Source organism: Schistocerca americana, chromosome 7 (assembly GCF_021461395.2).
Source record: "Schistocerca americana isolate TAMUIC-IGC-003095 chromosome 7, iqSchAmer2.1, whole genome shotgun sequence".
In the NCBI taxonomy this organism is placed as follows: domain Eukaryota; kingdom Metazoa; phylum Arthropoda; class Insecta; order Orthoptera; family Acrididae; genus Schistocerca; species Schistocerca americana.
In genome coordinates this window covers 617,932,253-617,955,796 of record NC_060125.1, presented here as the reverse complement: position 1 = coordinate 617,955,796, position 23,544 = coordinate 617,932,253, and the positions used below count along the sequence as shown (strand labels likewise).

General features: G+C 45.3%; 1 protein-coding gene across 1 annotated transcript in view; it reads left to right on the top strand.

Moving 5' to 3' along the window:
* The window catches only part of LOC124623149, a 219,346-nt gene that overhangs the window by 5,534 nt on the left and 190,268 nt on the right, over nucleotides 1–23,544 (top strand). The window contains exon 2 of the mRNA XM_047148940.1: nucleotides 15,620–16,066. Coding sequence (XP_047004896.1) covers nucleotides 15,620–16,066 — 447 coding nt within the window. The remainder of the gene's footprint in view (nucleotides 1–15,619; nucleotides 16,067–23,544) is intronic.

The window sequence follows — 23,544 nt, the reverse complement described above, 5'->3', positions numbered from 1 at the left end:
TGGGCCCAACAACATGCCGAATGGACCGCTCAGGATTAGCATCATGTTCCCTTCACCGATGGTTGTCGCATATGCCTTCAACCAGAGAAACGTCAGAGACATGTTTGGTATCAACTCGGTCAGGGTGAACGCCTTGACACACTCTCCAGAGACCGCAGCAAGGTGGAGGTTCCCTGCTGTTTTGTCGTGGCATTGTGTAGGGCCGACGTACGCTGCTGGTGTCATGGAAGGCGCCGTAAAGGCTGCACGATACGTGAATGCCATCCTCCGACCGATAGTGCAACCATATCTTCAGCATATTGGTGAGGCGTTAGTACTCATGGACGGCAATTCGCGCACCCATCGAGCAGATCGTGTGGTTGACTTCCTTCAGGATAACGACATCGCTCGACTAAAGTGGTCAGCATGTTCTCCAGACATGAACCCTATCGAACATGCGTGGGATAGATTGAATAGGGTTGTTCACTGACGACGTGACCCACCAACCACTCTGAGGGATCTACGCCGCATCGCCGTTGAGGTGTGTGACAATCTGGACCAACAGTGCAAGAGGTATTCGAGGTACCGGTGTTTACAACAATCTGGACCACCACCTCTGAAGCCTTTTTTAAAGTCAGTACCGCTATTAGACTGTTTTTATTTGCAGTGTTACGTTTACACGATCATGATTTCGGCTTAAAATGCCATTATCAACTGTTTTAATGTTATACAGTGCCTATGATGGAATGCTGTCGTCGCCGGCCGCGGTGGTCTCGCGGTTAAGGCGCTCAGTCCGGAACCGTGCGACTGCTACGGTCGCAGGTTCGAATCCTGCCTCGGGCATGGATGTGTGTGATGTCCTTCGGTTAGTTAGGTTTAAGTAGTTCGAAGTTCTAGGGGACTGATGACCACAGATGTTAAGTCCCATAGTGCTCAGAGCCATTTGAACCATGCTGTCGTATTTAACACTATTAAATACGACAGTATGCCATCTCGGGCACTGTATAACATTAAAACACTTGATAATGGCACTTTGAAGCCGAAATCATGATCATGTAAATGAAACACTGCAAATAAAAAACAGTCTAATGGCGGTACTGACTTTAAAGAAATATATTATGACTGTAGCCCCACATTATGAAAAAAAAAATCTGAAGGTTTCCCTGTATGGTGGTACAACATGCAATGTGTGGTTTTCATGAACAATAAAAAGGGCGGGAATGACGCTTATGTTGATCTCTGTTCCAGTTTTCTGTACAGATTCTGGAACTCTCGGAACCGAGGTGATGTAAGACTTTTTTTGATGTGTGTATATGCATTCGATCTGTCAGTTGTGACCGGACTGTGTTAAGTAGTGGACTTGCGACCGCACTGTTGTGTTATAAATCGCAATGAAACAACTAACTGGACACCTCTAAATAAAGTGTTCAAGATATTCTCCAGAATGTTTTGAAGAGGAGAGAAGTGTGTGCAAAGTCTGTCTCGCACAAAAACGACAAAGCGTGGATGCCTGCAGCGACTTGATTGTAATTAAAAAAAATGTGGAAATCTTTTTTTATCAAAAGTCGTCACCCGTGACGAAACTTTGTATTGTCAATACAACCCTACCAGAAAACGACAAAATGCCGAATGGGTTCCTATCGGTTCAAAAAGACCGAAGAAGGTGCAAATGTGGCGCGAGGTGATCGACATTCCAAAGAAGAAAGGAAGATTAGTATGTAATGTCCCGTCGATTTTAGGGTCAGTATAGACTGAGCGAAAGCTCAGATGAGAGGAAATCGGCAATACTGTTTCAAAGGAACAATCCGGGCATTTGCCTGGAGTGATGGGAAATCGTAGAAAGCCTAAATCCGGATGGCCGGACGGGGGTTTGAACCGTCGCCTTCGCGAATGCGAGTCCAGTGTGCTAACCACTGCGCCACCTCGCTCGGTTTCCCGTTTTATCACGTTAGTATATTTAACGACTATTTCCTGAACAGCTTCAGTGTTTGGGAAATTTCGCCCTAATGCACGTGAGTGGAAATTTATCTGGTTTGTCGTTTGACGTCATGTGTGTACTGAGAGATTTGAAAGCAATTATGTTTACGGAATTTGTGTGCCTGCGGTACTGCAACTCACAGATGTTAATCGTCAATTATACAGCACACTTGCGCACAACCAAAACCGAAAGATTAACAAACAAGCCACTGAGATATTATTTACATCTACATCTGTATTTACATCTACATATACACAGGTACTCCGAAAACCACCGTATGGTGAGTAGTGGAGGGTACTCTGAACTATTGCTTGTCATTTTCCCCCCACTTCGACTCCCAAATAGAGCAAGGGAGAAACGGCCGTCTGTACGCCTCCGTATGAGCTCTAATCTCTCGTATCTTATCTCTGTGGTCCTTACCCGCGATGTATGTTGCGAGACAGGAGAATCGTCCGGCAGTCAGCTTCAAAAGCCGGTTCTCTAATTTTTTAAAAATAGTTTTTCCCCAAAAGAACGCCACCTTCCCTCCAGGGATATCCATTTGAGTTCCTGAAGCATCTACGTAACATGTTTTGTTCGAATCTACCGGAAAAAAATCTAGCAGAACTCCTCTGAATTGCTACGATGTCTTCCTCCAATCGGACCTGGTACGGATCCCGAGCGCTAGAGCAGTACTTAAGAATCGGTAGCACCAGCATTCTATATGCGGTGGACCACTCTTTCCTACAAACATCCTAATAAACCGAAGTCGACCATTCGCCTTACCTATCACAGTTCTCACATACTCGTTCCATTTCATATCGCTTTGCATCTTTAGGCCCAGACACTTAAACAACTTGACTGTGTCAAGCTGTATCTTAGTAATGCCGTATCACAATATTACAGGTACGTTTTTCCTACTCCTCCGCATTAACTTACATTTCTCCACATTTAGAGCAACATCAAACCAACTGGAAATTTTGTCTAACAAGGGGAGGCCGCCAATTGTGAAATTCAGATTCGATTCATACTGCGCATAATAAAAGCTCATGGCCAGAGGTGTAATGTGGCAAAGCACCAAGATGCACTTCTCAGCCGTTGTCGAGAAAATCGACAGTTAAAAGAAACCGTTACGGTGAAATACTCTCTACGATTAACAGCCTTTCTACAGCGTCGTGGCGTAGCGGTAAGCGCTCGGGTTCGTAATTCGAAGGTCGCCGGATCAAATCTCGCACCATGTAATTTTTTTTTATTATTAGTTTTTGTAATTCAAATATATATATATATATATATATATATATATATATATATATATATATATATATATATATATATATAAACTATTAATGAATTGCTTATGCATTTTGGTGAAGGCGGATCGCTCTCCAATTGTACCGCCTCCATTTTTCCGTTTGTTTAACAGGGTGTACCAAAGCTCTCACGTCCGCACTGATTTTTCGACGATGTTATAAGTTGCGCTAGGGACCGCATCTACCTTCTTTCGAAGTTAGCAGGCAACTACGCTGTTATGCGGCGGCTCGTTTCGGCCCATTCAACATCTGTCCTTCAAGTGTAACGAGCGAGTAACGGAGTTTATATTTCATACCTGCCACAGCGAATTTGTGTTCATGGGGCCTCTATTCTAATTCGAACGTTTGACTTACGTTATACGTAATCGTTTCGGAATATCGTTTCTACGTCTTCCGTTAACTATACGTGGTTAACATTATGAAGACAATTAATAACGTTTGTGAAATATAACTCTGTTTGCGGAAAACATAATGATGTTCGAAGTCGCCAGTTTTTCCACGACAAACGACTTTCAACAACTTATTATATGCATAATTGTTGCAACTGACTGCCGGGAAATATATATATATATATATATATATATATATATATATATATATATATATATATGTGTGTGTGTGTGTGTGTGTGTGTGTGTGTATACACACATTTGAATTACAAAAAACAGATACTAAAAAAAAATTGCATGGTGCGAGATTCGATCCGGCGACCTTCGGATTAAAAAACCGAGCGCTTACCGCTGCGCCACGACGCTGTGGAAAAAAATCATCAATCGTAGAGAGTATATCACAGCAACGGTTTCTTTTAACTGTTGATTTTCTCGACAACGGCTGAGAAGTGCACCTTGGTGCTTTGCCACATTACACCTCTGGCCATGAGCTTTTATTATGCGCAGTATGAATCGAATCTGAATTTCACAATTGGCGGCCTCCCCTTGTAAGCCGTCTTGTACCCTCCTACAGTTCGACACCTTACCGTACACCACGGCATTATCAGCAAACAACCGCGGCTTGCTACCCACCCCGTCCGTAACTGTACGAGGGTACAAGACGGTTTAGACAAAATTCCCAGTTGGTTTGATGAATGTTAGCTAGAGAGAGAGAGAGAGAGAGAGAGAGAGAGAGAGAGAGAGAACGACAGCGGTCCTATCACACTTCCCTGGGGTACTCCTGACAATACTAGGTTCTATTATTTAAGAAGTCTTCGAGCAACTCACATATCTGTGAATGCTCGTGCTTTCGTTAACAGGCTCCAGTGGGTCACCGTGTTAAATGCTTTCCGGAAATCTAGAAATATGACATCTCTGTTGCCCTTCATCCATAGTTCTCTGTATATCATGTAAGGAAAGGGTAAGCTGAGTTTCGCATGAGTGATGCTTTGTCAAATCATGCTGATTCGTGGACATAAGCTGCTTAGCTCAAGAAATCTTATGTATTTGAACTGAGAATATGTTCAAGGATTCTGCAGTAAACAGAAGTAAGGGATATTGGTCTGTAATTTTGCGGGTCCGTTCTTTTACCTTTCTTATATACTGGAGTCACCTGCGCTCTTTTCAGTCGCTTGGGACTTTGTGCTGGGCGAGAGAGTCACAATAAATGTAAACCAGTCAAGGTGCTAATGCCGTAGAGCACTCTTCGTAAAATAGAACTGGGATTCCATCCGGACCTGATGATTTATTTGTTTTCAAATATTTCAGTTACTTCTCTACGCCAGGTATGCTTATGTCCACATATGGGAGTCTGTCCGATGGTCAAATGACGGTATGTTTGCACGGTTCTCGTGCGTGAACGATTTCTTGAACGTGAAATTTAAAACCTTTGCTTTCGTTGTGCTATCTTCAACGGCCACACCAGACTGATCATCAAGTGACTGAAAGGAAGTCTTAGATCCGCTTAGCGATTTTACATACGACCAGAATTATCTCGCGTTCTCTGCCAGACCTATTAAACACCTGAAGCAGAAATAATTAGACACAAATGTAAGACTATGACGTTACAGATCGTCAGCAGGCTTATGTATGAACTTTCTGAGTAAAGGCAACAGTTAAGCAAAGTACGATGTGTTATTTGCTTGTATAGCAATGAGATAGGTACTTTTATACACATTATTCTGAAAGTTTTTCTTTAATTAAGAACGTCAACACATTTGAAGAAAGTCACTGAGTCGCTTTTAATCATTTTTCTTTTCATTTAGTAATTTGCCTTCACATGTTTTTCGATGTCAGTGGATCTCCATTTGTTTCTGTCGTGACCTTTAATTACCGGTGGAATGCTTTATCACACGCAAAACTGTTTATACAGTGTACGAACTGCCACTGATATTTGTTGGATACAGGAAACTTTATTTTCATCTGACGTGTTCTTCAAATCTTTTCCAATATTTTGAGATACATTACCAATGTTTACACATATACATTTCAGTCTTTTTCTTCAGCTGTGTTATTTGCAGCCTTTTTTTCTTTATTTAGTATTGTGTCAACAACAGGGCTTGTGAGGTCAACAGGTGCTACAATCAATTCCACAATTTTGCAATTTTCTGGTGCATATTTTCTATACTAAAAGTATTTTTATTGTTCTGTTTGTTACTGGCTTGCAGGTTTCCTGTTTGCGAACGTTTTAATTACCTGATGTATCGGCATTAAAGGAGGAATGCAGGAAAACGCTAAAAACAATCTCAGTTTTGTAGTTGGTAATGGAATTCGCTTGGCGTAACGAGTATTTCGATTAGCAGGAATAAATCTACACTGATACAAACCCAAGGAACGCCTACAGCACAAAGCTGAGAACCGGACATTCATCGCCTCGGGTACAACGTGTTAACGACTGCAACACGTCAGCCATAAATCTAATATGAGCACTTTTGACGGTCAGTATACTCACAAATAGCTTCTGACGCTCCATAGATGGAGAAAAACCACCGTTGCCGCCATTCGATGTACAAAAGTACACTCGCGTAAATTACTAGGCCATGTGCTGATTGTATCTCCCACAGCTGTCGTAACGTACCTCAATAAGCCAACCTTAGTTAAGTAATAAAAGGAATTTTACCAAGCGCTGAATTTTTCCAGTGGAGTCTTATGTTGAGGCGTGTATTGTGCGTGGTTGTATAAGTTGAGAAATTGCAATATGGTAGTCGTAATAGAAACTTAATAATCTATTGAGTCACAGCCATCAAATAATTAACGAAATGGCAGCAAAAAATTTATCCAGATACTACACCCATTTCCATCTCTTGCAGTTCATGAGCGTCATCCCATTTCTAACAGTTCTTTTCACACTGAATCATTTTTTGAACTAACTGCCAAATTTAGAATATCACATATCCTGTGATATTGTTGCTGTCGTTGTTTGCGGTAGAATTTTGGCACTTTAGCACGAATGTTGTCATAATCTTCGAAGACCGGCAAGATGCAGCAGACCATGGCAGTCTATACTGTGGAAGGCTCTCCATGTCTACCGTTTGAAGTCTCAGTGGTTTTACTATCAGTCTGTCCACTTTTAAAGTGAACGTCTACCATTAAGGTCTTTCCTCCCCAGTCCGAATAAGTATCGCCAAACTGGCTATCTAATGTATCCATCTAACCGATTGAGTTCTTCCGTAGTACCAAATTGGGAAAGCTTATATACTTTGCTTGTCTGAACTATGTAAAATAGCTAAGTGGGTTTGTTTCCATTCCGTCACTTGTTGATCAGTCTGGTGAGACACCTGAAAATAGCAAAACAAAAGTCGGAGCTTTAAATATCACTTTCAAGAAATCGTCCACGGAGGAGAATGGTACAATCGTACCAAAATGGTTCAAATGGCTCTGAGCACTACGCGACTTAACTTCTGAGGTCATCAGTCGCCTAGAACTTAGAACTACTTAAACCTAACTAACCTAAGGACATCACACACATCCGTGCCCGAGGCAGGATTCGAATCTGTGACCGTAGCGGTCGCGCGGTTCCAGACACGCCTAGAACTGCTCGGTCACCCCGGCCGGCCTACAATCGTACCGTTGTTTCACCATTGAACGGACTCACCTGTATCCGATATAATAATAGGCATCCCTGGCTTAGAGGAAAAAGTGAAGAAACTGAAAACAAGTAAAATTTAAAGATTAAAACAGTCTTGATCGCAACGTTTTATTTTTGTTGGAGTATTTCTTCCAGCGTCGACGGTCGGCGCAACTTGCACCACGGAGTCCACCCACTGTTCTGGAGTCAGAAGATGGTTCTTAAATAGAACCGAAGCCGGTTACTCCAATAAAATTAAAAAAGTTGCGATCAAGACTGTTTTAATCTTTAAATTTTAATTTTAAAGATCGCTGATAAGGTTCTCAAAAATTGTATGAAACCAAATAAGTCGACAGGTATGGTGTTTGAAAGAGTACTCAACGAAATTGGATCCTTACTTAGCTTGCATTTATCGAGAATCTCTTGCCCAACTCTAAGTCCCAAGCGACTGGAAAAAAGTGGTGACTCTTGTGCCTAAGAAGGGCAAAATAACGGACCCGGAAAATTTAAGACCAGTATCCCTAACATCGGTTTCCTGCAGACTCCTTGAACGTATTCTCGCTTCGAATATAATAAATTTTCTTGTGACCGATAGTCTTATGTCCCCGAATCAGCATGGTTTTAGAAAACATTGCTTGTGTGGAACTCAGCCTGACCTTTTCTCACATGATGTACTGCGAACTGTATATGAAGGACAACAGGCAGATTCCATATTTCTAGATTTCCGAAGAGCATTTGACACGGCTCCGATTGCAGGGTGTTAACGAAGGTACGAGCATACGGAGTAGCTTCCCAGATACGTCAGTTGCTCGAAGAGTTCTTAAGTAACACAACCCATTATGTTGTCCTCGAGGGCGAGAGTTCATCAGAGACAAGGATAAAGTCAGGAGTGCTCTAGGGAAGTGTGATAGGTCCGCTGTTATTTCCTATATACATAAATAATTTGGCAGGCAGGGTGGGAAGCAATTTGCGGTTGTTTTCTGATGCTGCTGCGAAGTTGTGTGACTGTAAGAGGAACAAGATGACTAAGACAAAGTTTCTAGTTGGTGTGATAAATGGCAGCTAGAACTAAATGTAGAAAAACGTACGTTAATACGGATGAGTAGGAAAAAAAGATCTGTAATGTTCGGATACAGCATTAGTAGCGCCCTGCTTGACACAGTCATGTGGGTTAAATATCTGGGCAAAACGTTGCCGATATGAAATGGAATGAGCATTTGATGATTGTGGTAGGGAAGGTTAATAGTAGACTTCAGTTTATTGGGAGAATTCTAGGAAAAGAGACCACAAAAAAATGGCTCTGAGCACTATGGGACTTAACAGCTATGGTCATCAGTCCCCTAGTACTTAGAACTACTTAAACCTATCTAACCTAAGGACAGCACACAACACCCAGTCATCACGAGGCAGAGAAAATCCCTGACCCCGCCGGGAATCGAACCCGGGAACCCGGGCGCGGAAAGGAAACCACATATGGGACGCTAGTGCAACCTATTCTTGAATAATGCTCAAGGGTTTTGCATCCGTACCAGGTCGGATTAATGGAAGACATTAGGTGTGCTTTGGTCCCCGAGCGTCGCGTGTACCAGGCTCTGTGTGCTGCCTACGAGCGCTCATAGGCAGCACCCGGCGCCTGGTACATGCGGCGCTCGGGGACCACAGCACAGCTACGACACCTGAGGATGGGCTTACAACAGTCCGAAACCGGTCGTGTGAAAATAAAGTAATTTACAACTGAAGCGGTATTTTCAACCTCTGCTACTTGGAAACCGTTTGCAACCATTCAAGGACTTCAAGTTCCCAAACAAACACGGAATTTTTATGTACGACAGTGTGCCATAACACTGTTTACGACTGGTTTGAAGAACATTCTGCATAATTAGAACGAATTATTTGGACCACCAGACTGCCAGATATAAATTCCATCGACCATGTGTGGGATGTAATCGAGAGGCCAGTTCTACATCTACATCCGTGCTCCTCAAGCCACCTGACGGTGTGTGGCGGAGGGTACCTCTATCGGTTCTCCCTTCTATTCCAGTCTCGTATTGTTCGTGGAAAGAAAGATTGTCGGTATGCCTCTGCGTGGGCTCTAGTCTCTCTGATTTTGTCCTCATTGTCTCTTCGCGAGATATACGTAGGAGGGAGAAATAAACTGCTTGACTCCTTGGTGAACGTATGTTTTCGAAACTTCAACAAAAGCCAGTACCGAGCTATTGAGAGTCTCTCCTGCAGAGTCTTCCACTGGAGTTTATCTATCATCTCCGTAACGCTTTCGCGATTACTAAATGATCCTGTAACGAAGCGCGCTTCTCTCCATCCCACACCGGTGAGCAGTATTCGAGCAGTGGGTGAACAAGTGTCCTGTAACCTACTTCCTTTGTTTTCGGATTGCATTTCCTTAGGATTCATACAATGAATCTTAGTCTGGCATCTGCTTTACCGACGATCATCTTTATATGATCATTCTATTTTAAATCACTCCTAATGCCTACTCCCAGATAATTTATGGAATTAACTGCTTCCAATTGCTGACCTGCGGTATTGTAGCTAAATGATAATGGATCTTTCTTTCTGTGTATTCCCAGCACATTACACTTGTCTACATTGAGATTCAATAGCCATTCCCTGCACCATGCGTCAATTCGTTGCAGATCCTCCTGCATTTCAGTACAATTTTCCATTGTTACTACCTCTCGATATACTACAGCATTATCGGCAAAAAGCCTCAGTGAACTTCTGGTGTTATCCACAACGTCATTTATATATATTGTAAACAGCAACGGTCCTATGACACTCCACTGCAGCACACCTGTAAACACTCTCACTTCGGAAGACTTCTCTCCATTGAGAATGACATGCTGCGTTCTGTTATCTAGGAACTCTTCAATCCAATCACACAATTGGTCTGATAGTCCACATGACCTTAATTTGTTCATTAAACGACTGTGGGGAACTGTATCAAACGCCTTGCGGAAGTCAAGAAACACGGCATCTACCTTAGAACCCGTGTCTACGGCCCTCTGAGTCTCGTGGACGAATCACGCGAGCTGGGTTTCACACTATCGTCTTTTTCGAAACCCATGCTGATTCCTATATAGATTTCTAGTCTCCAGAAAAATCGTTATACTCGAACGTAATGCGTGTTCCAAAGTCTTCAACTTCTACTAATTCTGTGGACAAAATCCTGCGCCAGCAACTGACTTAATAATTATGGACGGCTATGGAGGCAGTATGGATCAGAACTTCTGCAGGGGGCTTTCAGTACCTGTTGAGTCCGTGCGAAGTCGAACTACTGCACTGTGGCAGGCAACCGGTGGTCTGACTCGATATTAGGAGAAATCCAATAACTTTTGTCACCTCAGTGTAAAGGTGAAGGTGGACAGTCCTCATATTGATGTCGAGTAATAATAGGTGATTGTATACCAGATGATCAAAACGTCAGTATAAATTTGAAAACTTAATAAACCATGGAAAAATGTAGACGGAGAGGTAAAAATGGACATACATGCTTGGAGTGACATGAGGTTTTATTAGAACCAAAAAAAACCAAGTTCACAAACTGTCCGACAGATGACGCTGGACAGAAAAACGTCAGTGACTGCGCATGACAATCGTGTATAAAAGGAGCTGTAATGACAGAGAGAATCAGATGCGCCAGCAGTCGCTGCATGTTGAAGTTACCCGAAAATGCGCTTTTAGTGAAGCTGTGTTATCAGAATGGGGAATGTGCTAGTTCAGCGTTACGATCCTATCGCCATAGGAAGGGGATTCGAACGGGTAAAGGTCCGTTGACAAATGCAGCTGTGGCGAGAATGATTTCGAAGTTCGAAGCCACGGGTTGTTTAGACGATAGACCCCGTAGTGGCCGACCGAGCACAAGGCGTAATGCTGCTGAGACAGTTCAGGAAGAAATAGAGACTGTATCGGGTTCGTCTATGCACGGGGAAGTCAGCGCTCGTGCAGTCGCACGTCGCACCGGCATTCCATACACTACTGTTTGGTTGGCACTTAGGCGTATCCTCCGATGCTATCCGTACAAAATCCACCGGCATCATGAACTGTTACCTGGCGGTTTGGTGAAGCGGAATTCATTTGCGGTGTGGGCGTTTCAAAAGATGGCGGAAGATGACGATTGGTTGAGTAACGTGTTGTGGACCGACGAAGCTCATTTCACGCTCCGAGGGTCTGTCAACGCCGACAACTGCAGAATTTGGGCTACCTAAAATCCTAGAACTGTCGTGGAAACTCCATTGCACGACGAGAAAGTCACGGAATGGGTTGTATTTACCACATCTACCGTTATCGGGCCTTTTCTCTTCGAGGAAATGCGTGATTCTGTTTTTCAATCTGCTACCGTGACGGGTGAGAGGTACGCCGATAGGTTACAGAATCGCATCGTCCCCAGCCTGGCTGATAAACACCTGCTGGAACGTACGATGTTTATGCAGGATGGCGCTCCACCCCATATTGCTAGACGCGTGAAAGATCTCTTGCGCGCGTCGTTTGGTGATGATCGTGTGCTGAGCCACCACTTTCGTCATGCTTGGCGTCCCAGGTCCCCAGACCTCAGTCCGCGCGATTATTGGCTTTGGGGTCACCTGAAGTCGCTAGTGCATCGTGATCGACCGACATCTCTAGGGATACTGAAAGACAACATCCGACGCCAATGCCTCACCATAACTCCGGGCCTGCTGTACAGTGCTGTTCAGAACATTATTCCTCGACTACAGCTATTGTTGAGGAATGATGGTGGACATATTGAGCATTTCCTGAGAAGAACATCATATTTGCTTTGTCTTACTTTGTTATACTAATTATTGCTATTCTGATCAGATGAAGCTCCATCTGTAGGACATTTTTTGAATTTTTGTATTTTTTTTTTTTTTGGTTCTAATAAAACCTCACGTCATTCCAAGCATGTGTGTCAATTTGTACCGCTCTATCTACATTATTCCGTGATTTATTCAGTTTTCAAATTTATACTGACTTTTTGATCACCCGGTACTTTTGGTCAGGTAGTGTATAATGTTTTCTGTGGGGGTCGGAAGCAGAAGCAACTACGAGAATACTGCCGGTTGCCGTAGTAGGCAGCAGCTGGAGCGCAGACGCCACACTGGCTACACCGCGAGGTGTACTCTGCCCCTCACTGCACAAAAGGCACCAGTTGCGTGCACCAGTACAGTAGCAGCGTCCTCAAGTAACAACTTTTCCATCAGTATTGGTTGCAATTTTAGTTTTTTTTTATTTGATGACTAACTGAAACTCTCAGCTGCCGACAGGTGTTCTTGATATACCTCGATGTGGACAGCGGAAAATGTGTGCCCCGACCGGGACTCGGACCCGGGATCTCCTGCTTACATGGCAGACGCTCTATCCATCTGTGCCACCGAGGACACAGATGAATAGCGCGACTGCAGGGACTTATCCCTTGCACGATTCCCGTAAGACTCACATTCCCAACTGTCAACAATTCTACATATGTAACGTACCTTATAGACATTTGCCCATCCACTCATTACTCGCGCACGCTTTGGCGATTCCCGAAAGACTTTGGGCAACCTGTGCGCATTCGCACAGACGAAGGTCAATGGCTGGGTAGCCTTTTAACTATATATATGAAGAGAGTAACTGTTCTCGAAAGAACAGATACTGTTGATGACCGTGCAGCTTTTCCCTGGAATAAATGATGACTAATTGAAATCCTCAGCTGCCGACAGCTGTTGTTGTTCAGCAGTCCACATCGAGGTATATCAACAGCACCTGTCGGCAGCTGAGGATTTCAATTAGTCAGCATTTATTCCAGGGAATAGCTGCACGGTCATCAACAGTATCTGTTCTTTCGAGAACAGTTACTGTCTTCATATACATGATGCTACAAAAAGATACGGCCAAACTTTCAGGAAACATTCCTCACACACAAAGATAGAAAATATGTTATGTGGACATGTGTGCGGAAACGCTTACTGTCCATGTTAGAGCTCATTTTATTACTTCTCTTTAAATCACATTAGTCGTGGAATGGAAACACACAGCAACAGAACGTACCAGCGTGACTTCAAACACTTTGTTACAGGAAATGTTCAAAATGTCCTCCGTTAGCGAGGATACATGCATTCACCCTCCGTCGCATGAAATCCCTGATGCGCTGATGCAACCCTGGAGGATGGCGTATTGTATCACAGCCGTCCAGAATATGAGCGGTAAGAGTCTCTACATTTGGTACCGGGGTTGCGTAGACAAGAGCTTTCAAATGCCCCCATAAATGAAAGTCAAGAGGGTTGAGGTCAGGAGAGCGTGGAGGCCATGGAATTAGTCCGCCTCTACCAATTCATCGGTCACCGAATCTGTTGTTGAGAAGCGTACGAACACTTCGACGGAAATGTGCAGGAGCTCCATCGTGCATGAACCACATGTTGTGTCGTACTTGTAAAGGCACATGTTCTAGCAGCACAGGTAGAGTATCCCGTATGAAATCATGATAACGTGCTCCATTGAGCGTGGGTTGAAGAACATTCGGCCCAATCAAGACATCACCAACAATGCCTGCCCAAACGTTCACAGAAAATCTGTGTTGATGACGTGATTGCACAATTGCGTGCGGATTCTCGTCAGCCCACACATGTTGATTGTGAAAATTTACAATTCGATCACGTTGGAATGGAGCCTCATCCGTAAAGACAACATTTGCACTGAAGTGAGGATTGACACATCGTTGGATGAACCATTCGCAGAAGTGAACCCGTGGAGGCTAATCAGCTGCTGATAGTGCCTGCACACGCTGTACATGGTACGGAAACAACTGGTTCTCCCGTAGCACTCTCCATACAGTGACGTGGTCAACGTTACCTTGTACAGCAGTAACTTCTCTGACGCTGACATTACGGTTATCGTCAACACGAAGAATTGCCTCGTCCGTTGCAGGTGTCCTCGTCGTTCTAGGTCTTCCCCAGTCGCGAGTCATAGGCTGGAATGTCCCGTGCTCCCTAAGACGCCGATCAATTACCTCGAACGTCTTTCTGTCGGGACACCTTCGTTCTGGAAATCTGTCTCGATACAAACGTACCGCGCCACGGCTATTGCCCCGTGCTAATCCATACATCAGATGGGCATCTGCCAACTCCGCATTTGTAAACATTGCACTCACTGCAAAACCACGTTCGATATGAACACTAACCTGTTGATGCTACGTATTGATGTGCTGGATGCTAGTACTGTAGAGGAATGAGTCGCATGTCAACACGAGCACCGAAGTCAGCATTACCTTCCTTCAATTGGGCCAACTGGCGGTGAATCGAGGGAGTACAGTACATACTGACGAAACTAAAATGAGCTCTAACATGGTAATTAACCGTTTCCGGACACATGTCCACATAACATCTTTTCTTTATTTGTGTGTGAGGAATGTTTCCTGAAAGTTTGGCCGTACCTTTTTGTAACACCCTGTATATATGAAGACAGTAACTGTTCTCGAAAGAACTGATACTGTTGATGACCGTGCAGCTTTTCCCTGGAATAAATGATGACTAACTGAAACTCTCAGCTGCCGACAGGTATTGTTGATATACCTCGATGTGGACAGCTGAACAACAACACCTGTCGGCAGCTGAAGGTTTCAGTTAGTCATCATTTATTCCAGGGAAACGCTGCACGGTCATCAACAGTATCAGTTCTTTCGAGAACAGTTACTGTCTTCATATATATATATATATATATATATTCTCAACGACGCGTTTCGCCTTATTTAGGCATCTTCAGGTTATCTTTCTTAGATGGGCGCGAGAGGCACCAAGATTTTCGTCATGTACATCTACATCTACATGATTACTCTGCAATTCACATTTAAGTGCTTGGCAGAGGGTTCATCGAACCACAATCTCTCTACCACTCCACTCCCGAAAATCGCGCGGGAAAAGCGAACACCTAAACCTTTCTGTTCGAGCTCCTATTTCTCTTATTTTATTTTGATGATCATTCCTACCTATGTAGGTTATGCTCAACAAAATGTTTTCGCATTCGGAAGAGAAAGTTGGTGACTGAAATTTCGTAAATAGATCTCGCCGCGACGAGAAACGTCTTTGCTTTAATGACTTCCATCCCAACTCGCGTACCATAATCTGCCACACTCTCTCCCCTATTACGTGATAATACAAAACGAGCTGCCCCTTTTTGCACCCTTTCGATCTTGGTGCCTCTCGCGTCCATCTAGAAAAGATAACCTGAAGATGCCTAACTAAGGCGAAACGCGTCGTTGAGAAACAAAAAACAAAACTAAAATTGCAACCAAGACTGTTTTTAACCGATACTCTTAAGCACTGGTTTGCTGTTATGGCACACATGGACTGGAACAACTTTTCCATCGCCTGTCCCTCTGCAGCGCAGCGTGAAGCGGCGTCGGCATGTGGACGGCGCTGCTGCTGTCGGCAGCGATGGCGGCGGCGGGCGCGGCCTGCTGGTTCCTGCGGCGCAGCGCGTCCCACTGGGCGCGGCGCGGGCTGCCCTACCTGCGGCCGCACCTGCTGCTCGGCAACGCGGCCGGCTTCGCGCTCAACCGGCAGACCTGCGGCCAGGTGTTCGGCGAGCTGTACGCGCGCCTGCGCGGCCACCCGCTGGCCGGCATCTTCCTGCTGTGGCAGCCGGCGCTGCTGGTGCGCGACCCCGCCATCGCGGGCCGCGTGCTCGTCCGAGACTTCGAGTGCTTCCGGGACCGCGGCCACCGCGCCTCCGACCCCATGCTGCAGGACCTCTTCTTCCTCAGGGGCGACCGCCGCTGGAGGACCCTCAGGGACAGCCTCGAGCCGGGGTTCGGACCGAAAGGCGCCAGGTAATACCCTGAACGTCACACCTTGTTTCTTTACGTCACTTTCTAACTGAGCAGTCTATTAAATGTCACATACCTTGGAGAGTAGGTTACAAATGGTGAGCTGCACACGGCTTTAAATTGCTGTAAGGAAATTGTAACCAGCTAGGATATCATTGATATCGATGCCAAGGAACTGCAACAAGAGTTCTAAAGTAAACGTGTCGTCTTGTTGTTGTTGTGGTCTTCAGTCCTGAGACTGGTTTGATGCAACTCTCCGTGCTACACTATCCTGTGCAAGCTTCTTCATCTCCCAGTACCTACTGCAACCTACATCCTTCTGAATCTGCTTAGTGTATTCATCTCTTGGTCTCCCTCTACGATTTTTACCCTCCACGCTGCCCTCCAATACTAAATTGGTGATCCCTTGATGCCTCAGAACATGTCCTACCAACCGATCCCTTCTTCTAGTCAAGTTGTGCCACAAACTTCTCCCCAATCCTATTCAGTACCTCCTCATTAGTTATGTAATCTACCCATCTAACCTTCAGCATTCTTCTGCAGCACCACATTTCGAAAGCATCTATTCTCTTCTTGTCCAAACTATTTATCGTCCATGTTTCACATCCATACATGGCTACACTCCGTACAAATACTTCCAGAAACGACTTCGTAACACTTAAATCAATACTCGATGTTAACAAATGTCTCTTGTTCAGAAACGCTTTCCTTGCCATTGCCAGTCTTCATTTTATAGCCCCTCTACTTCGACCATCATCAGTTACTTTGCTCCCCAAATAGCAAAACTCCTTTACTACTTTAAGTGTCTCATTTCCTAATCAATTCCCTCAGCATCACCCGACTTAATTCGACTACATTCCATTATCCTTTTGTTGATGTTCATCTTATATCCTCCTTTCAAGACACTGTCCATTCCGTTCAACTACTCTTCCAAGTCCTTTGCTGTCTCTGACAGAATTACAATGTCATCGGCAAACCTCAACGTTTTTATTTCTTCTCCATGGACTTTAGTACCTACTCCGAGTTTTTCTTTGGTTTCCTTTACTGCTTGCTCAATATACAGATTGAATAACATCGGGGAGAGGCTACAACCCTGTCTCACTCCCTTCCCAACCACTGCTTCCCTTTCACGTCCCTCGATTCTTGTAACTACCATCTGGTTTCTGTACAAATTGTAAATAGCCTTTAGCTCCCTGTATTTTACCCATGCCACCTTCAGAATTTGAAAGAGAGTATTCCAGTCAACATTGTCAAAAGCTTTCGCTAAGTCTACAAATGCTAGAAACGTAGGTTTGCCTTTCTTTAATCTAGCTTCTATGAAAAGTCGTAGGGTCAGTATTGCCTCACGTTTTCCAATATTTCTACGGAATCCAAACTGATCTTCCCCGAGGTCGGCTTCTACTAGTTTTTCCATTGGTCTATAAAGAATTCGCGTATTTTACAGCTGTGTCTTATTAAACTGATTGTTCGGTAATTTTCACATCTGTCAACATCTGCGTTCTTTGCGATTGGAATTATTATATTCTTCTTGAAGTCTGAGGGAATTTCGCCTGTCTCATACATCTTGCTCACCAGAGTGAAGCCGGCTGGAGTTGATCACTTTCTGTTTGGATTCGTGTGGTGTGCGTACTGTAAGACCTTCGGTACACACATCATCAGATTATTTGACTTGTCGCTCTAACGAAGTAGGCGAGTGTCAGCAATACGTCTCGTGGTCTTATCGTGGTGTGTTTATCTTCTGCCGTTACGTCAGACGATAGAAATGCCACTTGCACGCTTAGAGTAGCAGATTGATGGTGACCAACATTAAACAGAATTTGATTAATTTTCACACACATTTATTAAAATAATAACAAGCATAAACATTAAGTAACTTGAGTCTGGATGTTATTTACAATTGATAATCTGAAGTTCCTTTGGTCTTGGTACGTTAATCTTATTCTCACATATCTCTGATACTTGACAAAGTGTCTATTCATTTATCTTCATGGATATGTACAGGAATATGATAATCTTCTTAGGTGCAGACTGAAACCTGACTGGTACAGACTAATGCAGACTGGTACAGACTGGTGCAGACAAATACAGACTGACTAATCAGAGGTCTGTGCACTCGTTATAATACGTCACGCGTTCAGATATCACTAAGCGAGTGTGATCCACGAGGAGAAAAGGTTCTACGTTAGCAGCAATCTCATTGGCCGCGTTACATATTAATACGTGGATCGGTGGAAGCAGAGTTTGGTCCGTCTCTATGGCAGCGCCATCTCGTAGTGCAGAGACAGACGAGCGCTGCGCCTGCGCTGTTGTGCTTAGCGGAGCGCGCTCTAGTGGGAATGTTGTGTATGCGCTGAGTACACGGAACTATGTACACAACAATTTCGCTGCTAGAAAGAACAGTGAGTGGAAAGAAGTCACCACGTCGTATGTTCATTTAGGCAAAGGGGACGCTGTATTGCGTTCAGATATGGGTGGATCGTTGTACCACAACTGTCGATCCCACTGTCATCAGGCCAGTTACGAAAGCAGCTATACTCTGGTGGAGTGAGGAATTACACTCTGCATTTTGTGGGAAGGATGGGGCTGGGGAGATAGGCAAAAAGGGAGGCACATTAAAACCAAAGTATCTCGCAACCTGTCATTTAGCGTGTGTGAAATGTTGCCTAAACATTAGGCACTGCAGGAAGAGATTGTGGAAAAAGATTCTGTGCACTACAAACCAGTTCACAAAAAGTACGACCGAATGGAATGCCTCTGATCCTATCTGATATCGTTTACATGTAATGAGAACATCAGAGGTCCTATTACGCCTCCATAGACCACAACCGATGTTGCTTTCTCTTATGTAGGACATTCACAGTGTTCATCGATCACATTTCTGTGGAGACACTGGTCACGTGCACCTAAAATTTGCAAGATATCGTAAATGAATAAAACATGCTCTTTTACACGAAAATATTTTCCTCATTTGTTTTTGTTTAAATTTTTTGGAACAGTCTCTTTTGTTCCAAGAATGTCATTATATAAGAGTGCAGCTACGCTTTTCGATCCTACAACGAGAGAGATGTAAGCCGTATTGTTGTATACTTCTGTACTTCCATTTTTAAAACTCTTTGAAAACAGTAGTGACTTGAGTCTTTTTGTAGTCGTATAGAAATAATTCGTTCTTTCCTGTACCACTTCCTTAACTCATTGACTCCAATGATATAATTGTAAAATATTTCAGAACATTCCCATTTATGATCATATTTAGCAACGAACACGAGAAAAAATTGGCAAAAATTAAGAGGGTGGTTTCACTGTGGACCCACCGGAACGTACATTTTTCAACCACCAATGATTTAATGAGATATATTTGGAAGCAAGTTCGCATTTTTTTATACACTCCTGGAAATTGAAATAAGAGCACCGTGAATTCATTGTTCCAGGAAGGGGAAACTTTATTGACACATTCCTGGGGTCAGATACATCACATGATCACACTGACAGAACCACAGGCACATAGACACAGGCAACAGAGCATGCACAATGTCGGCACTACTACAGTGTATATCCACCTTTCGCAGCAATGCAGGCTGCTATTCTCCCATGGAGACGATCGTAGAGATGCTGGATGTAGTCCTGTGGAACGGCTTGCCATGCCATTTCCACCTGGCGCCTCAGTTGGACCAGCGTTCGTGCTGGACGTGCAGACCGCGTGAGACGACGCTTCATCCAGTCCCAAACATGCTCAATGGGGGACAGATCCGGAGATCTTGCTGGCCAGGGTAGTTGACTTACACCTTCTAGAGCACGTTGGGTGGCACGGGATACATGCGGACGTGCATTGTCCTGTTGGAACAGCAAGTTCCCTTGCCGGTCTAGGAATGGTAGAACGATGGGTTCGATGACGGTTTGGATGTACCGTGCACTATTCAGTGTCCCCTCGACGATCACCAGTGGTGTACGGCCAGTGTAGGAGATCGCTCCCCACACCATGATGCCGGGTGTTGGCCCTGTGTGCCTCGGTCGTATGCAGTCCTGACTGTGGCGCTCACCTGCACGGCGCCAAACCCGCATACGACCATCATTGGCACCAAGGCAGAAGCGACTCTCATCGCTGAAGACGACACGTCTCCATTCGTCCCTCCATTCACGCCTGTCGCGACACCACTGGAGGCGGGCTGCACGATGTTGGGGCGTGAGCGGAAGACGGCCTAACGGTGTGCGGGACCGTAGCCCAGCTTCATGGAGACGGTTGCGAATGGTCCTCGCCGACACCCCAGGAGCAACAGTGTCCCTAATTTGCTGGGAAGTGGCGGTGCGGCCCCCTACGGCACTGCGTAGGATCCTACGGTCTTGGCGTGCATCCGTGCGTCGCTGCGGTCCGGTCCCAGGTCGACGGGCACGTGCACCTTCCGCCGACCACTGGCGACAACATCGATGTACTGTGGAGACCTCACGCCCCACGTGTTGAGCAATTCGGCGGTACGTCCACCCGGCCTCCCGCATGCCCACTATACGCCCTCGCTCAAAGTCCGTCAACTGCACATACGGTTCACGTCCACGCTGTCGCAGCATGCTACCAGTGTTAAAGACTGCGATGGAGCTCCGTATGCCACGGCAAACTGGCTGACACTGACGGCGGCGGTGCACAAATGCTGCGCAGCTAGCGCCATTCGACGGCCAACACCGCGGTTCCTGGTGTGTCCGCTGTGCCGTGCGTGTGATCATTGCTTGTACAGCCCTCTCGCAGTGTCCGGAGCAAGTATGGTGGGTCTGACACACCGGTGTCAATGTGTTCTTTTTTCCATATCCAGGAGTGTACATAGACACAGTCTCATATCTCGGAACTCTATGAAATCATAAAGTGTAAAACAAATCCCAGTCCTAATCAACAAGCAAAAATAGGCCTAAAATCCCAGCGACGCATGAAGCTGAAGATACCCCTTTGGCAAAGCACCGTGTCCTGCTGCGTGATGAAGTCCGTGACTGCGTGTTGCACGTCCTTGTCCTACAGGAATCGTCGAACCTCAAGGCTTCTGTAGGGGACTGAAGACGTGATAATCCCATGGCGAGGGATCGGAATTACACTACTGCCCACTAAAATTGCTACACCAAGAATAAATTCAAATGATAAACGCGTATTTATTGGACAAATATATTATACCAGAACTGACATGTGATTACATTTTCACGCAATTTGGGTGCATAGATCCTGAGAAATCAGTAGCCAGAACAACCACCTCTGGCTGTAATAACGGCCTTGATACGCTTGGGCATTGAGTCAAACAGAGCTTGGATGGCGTGTAAAAGTACAGCTGCCCATGCAGCTTCAACACGATGCCACAGTTCATCAAGAGTAGTGACTGGCGTGTTGTGACGAGCCAGTTACTCGGCCACCATTGACCAGACGTTTTCAATTGGTGAGAGATCTGGAGAATGTGCTGGCCAGGGCAGCAGTCGAACATTTTCTGTATCCAGAAATGCCCGTACAGGACCTGCATCATGCGGTCGAGCGTTATCCTGCTGAAATTTAGTGTTTCGCGGGGATCGAATGAATGGTAGAGCCATGGGTCGTAACACATCTGAAATGTAGCGTCCACTGTTCAAAGTGCCGTCAATGCGAACAAGAGGTGACCGAGACGTATAACCAATGGCACCCTATACCATTACGCCGGGTGACACGCCAGTATGGCTATGAAGAATACACGCATCCAAAGTACGTTCACCGCGATATCGCCAAACACGGATGCGACCATCATGATGCTGTAAACAGAACCTGGTGTCATCCGAAAAAATGACGTTTTGCCATTCGTGCACCCAGGTTCGTCGTTGAGTACACCATCGCAGGCGCTCCTGTCGGTGATGCAGCGTCAAGGGTAACTGCATCCATGGTCTCCGAGCTGATAGTCCATGCTGCTGCAAACGTCTCCCAACTGTTCTCCCAGATGCTTTTGTCTTGCAAACGTCCCCATCTGCTGACTCAGGGATCGAGACGTGGCTGCACGATCCGTTACAGCCAGGCGGATAAGATGCCTGTCATCTCGACTGCTAGTGATACGAGGCCGTTGGGATCCAGCACGGCGTTCCATATTACCCTCCTGAACGCACCGATTCCATATTCTGCTAACAGCCATTGGATCTCGACCAACGCGAGCAGCAATGTCGCGATACGATAAACCGCAATCGCGATAGGCTACAATCCGACCTTTATCAACGTCGGAAACGTGATGGTACGCGTTTCTCCTCCTTACACGAGGCATGACAACAACGTTTCACCAGGCAACGCCGGTCAACTGCCGTTTGTGTATGAGAAATCGGTTGGAAACTTTCCTCACGTCAGCACGTTTTAGGCATCGCCACCGGCGCCAACCTTGTGTGAATGCTCTGATAAACTAATCATTAGCATATCAAAGCATCTTCTTCCTGTCGGTTAAATTTCGCGTCTGTAGCACGTCATCTTCGTGGTGTAGCAATGTTAATGGCCAGTAGTGTACATTTGCGACATGGAGACGTGCATTACTACGAAGCACCTGTAACCTTTGTCGCGCACCATTCCACAACAATGGTTTTCGAGAGCCGTGCTGCCTCATACACATTTTTCATTCTCCGGTGGATGTCTACCGATGTTTGTCTTTCGGCGGCCAAGAAAAGAGTAACAGTACATTGGTGCTGTTTGGACGCGTTTGGTTATAGTGTCGCTATAGACCATGATTCCTGATTTGCCACGCGCACTTCGGAAAGACGCGAATGTCACAGTAACCTGTTACCTACACGCCGGTGCTTGTATACCCGTATCACAGTGGTGCAACGTTGCGTATACGCTGCACCAACGGCCTCAAACGGAAATTTTTTTATTGCCCCTTAAAGAGGGTGAACACTAACAAAACCGAGACAGGTTTCTGACTGGAAATGGAGTAAACATGTGTCCGGAAATGCGTCCTTGCCACGGTAGCTGGCGGTGAGAGTGGCCGTTCCTCTGACCGCATGCCGTGTGTTCCTTGTGACATTGACGCATGGTACTGTTAGCAGCAGAATGGTCCGGTGTTCATGTCGGGATCAAGCCGAGATGGTGTTTGTGTACGGCTAAGAAGATGGAAACGGTCGAGAGTCAGCAAGGAGACACCAAAACATGTACCCTCACAGACACCAACCACGTCACACAACATTTAAAGCCCTTTTTGGGCGCGTGTGCGAACGTGTGTCCTTTCAGACAGACGGACGTGCAGGGAGGCGGCAGACTGCGCGTACGCCAGGTATTGAGGATGAGGATCTACAAGATATCCACGGAAGTGCCCCGCCAACATGGCGTAATGCAAAGTACGATTATGTGTATCCTGCATGATAACCGCTACTATGCCTGTCACCTGACAGAGGCCACTTTGAACATTTGTCTTTACGTTGATGCGATGCAGATCTGTACCGTATTCCGGGAAGATTTGTTGTACGCAGAAAAAAATGGTTCATGTTGTGGATTGGCAAGACAGCCAACCCACTAT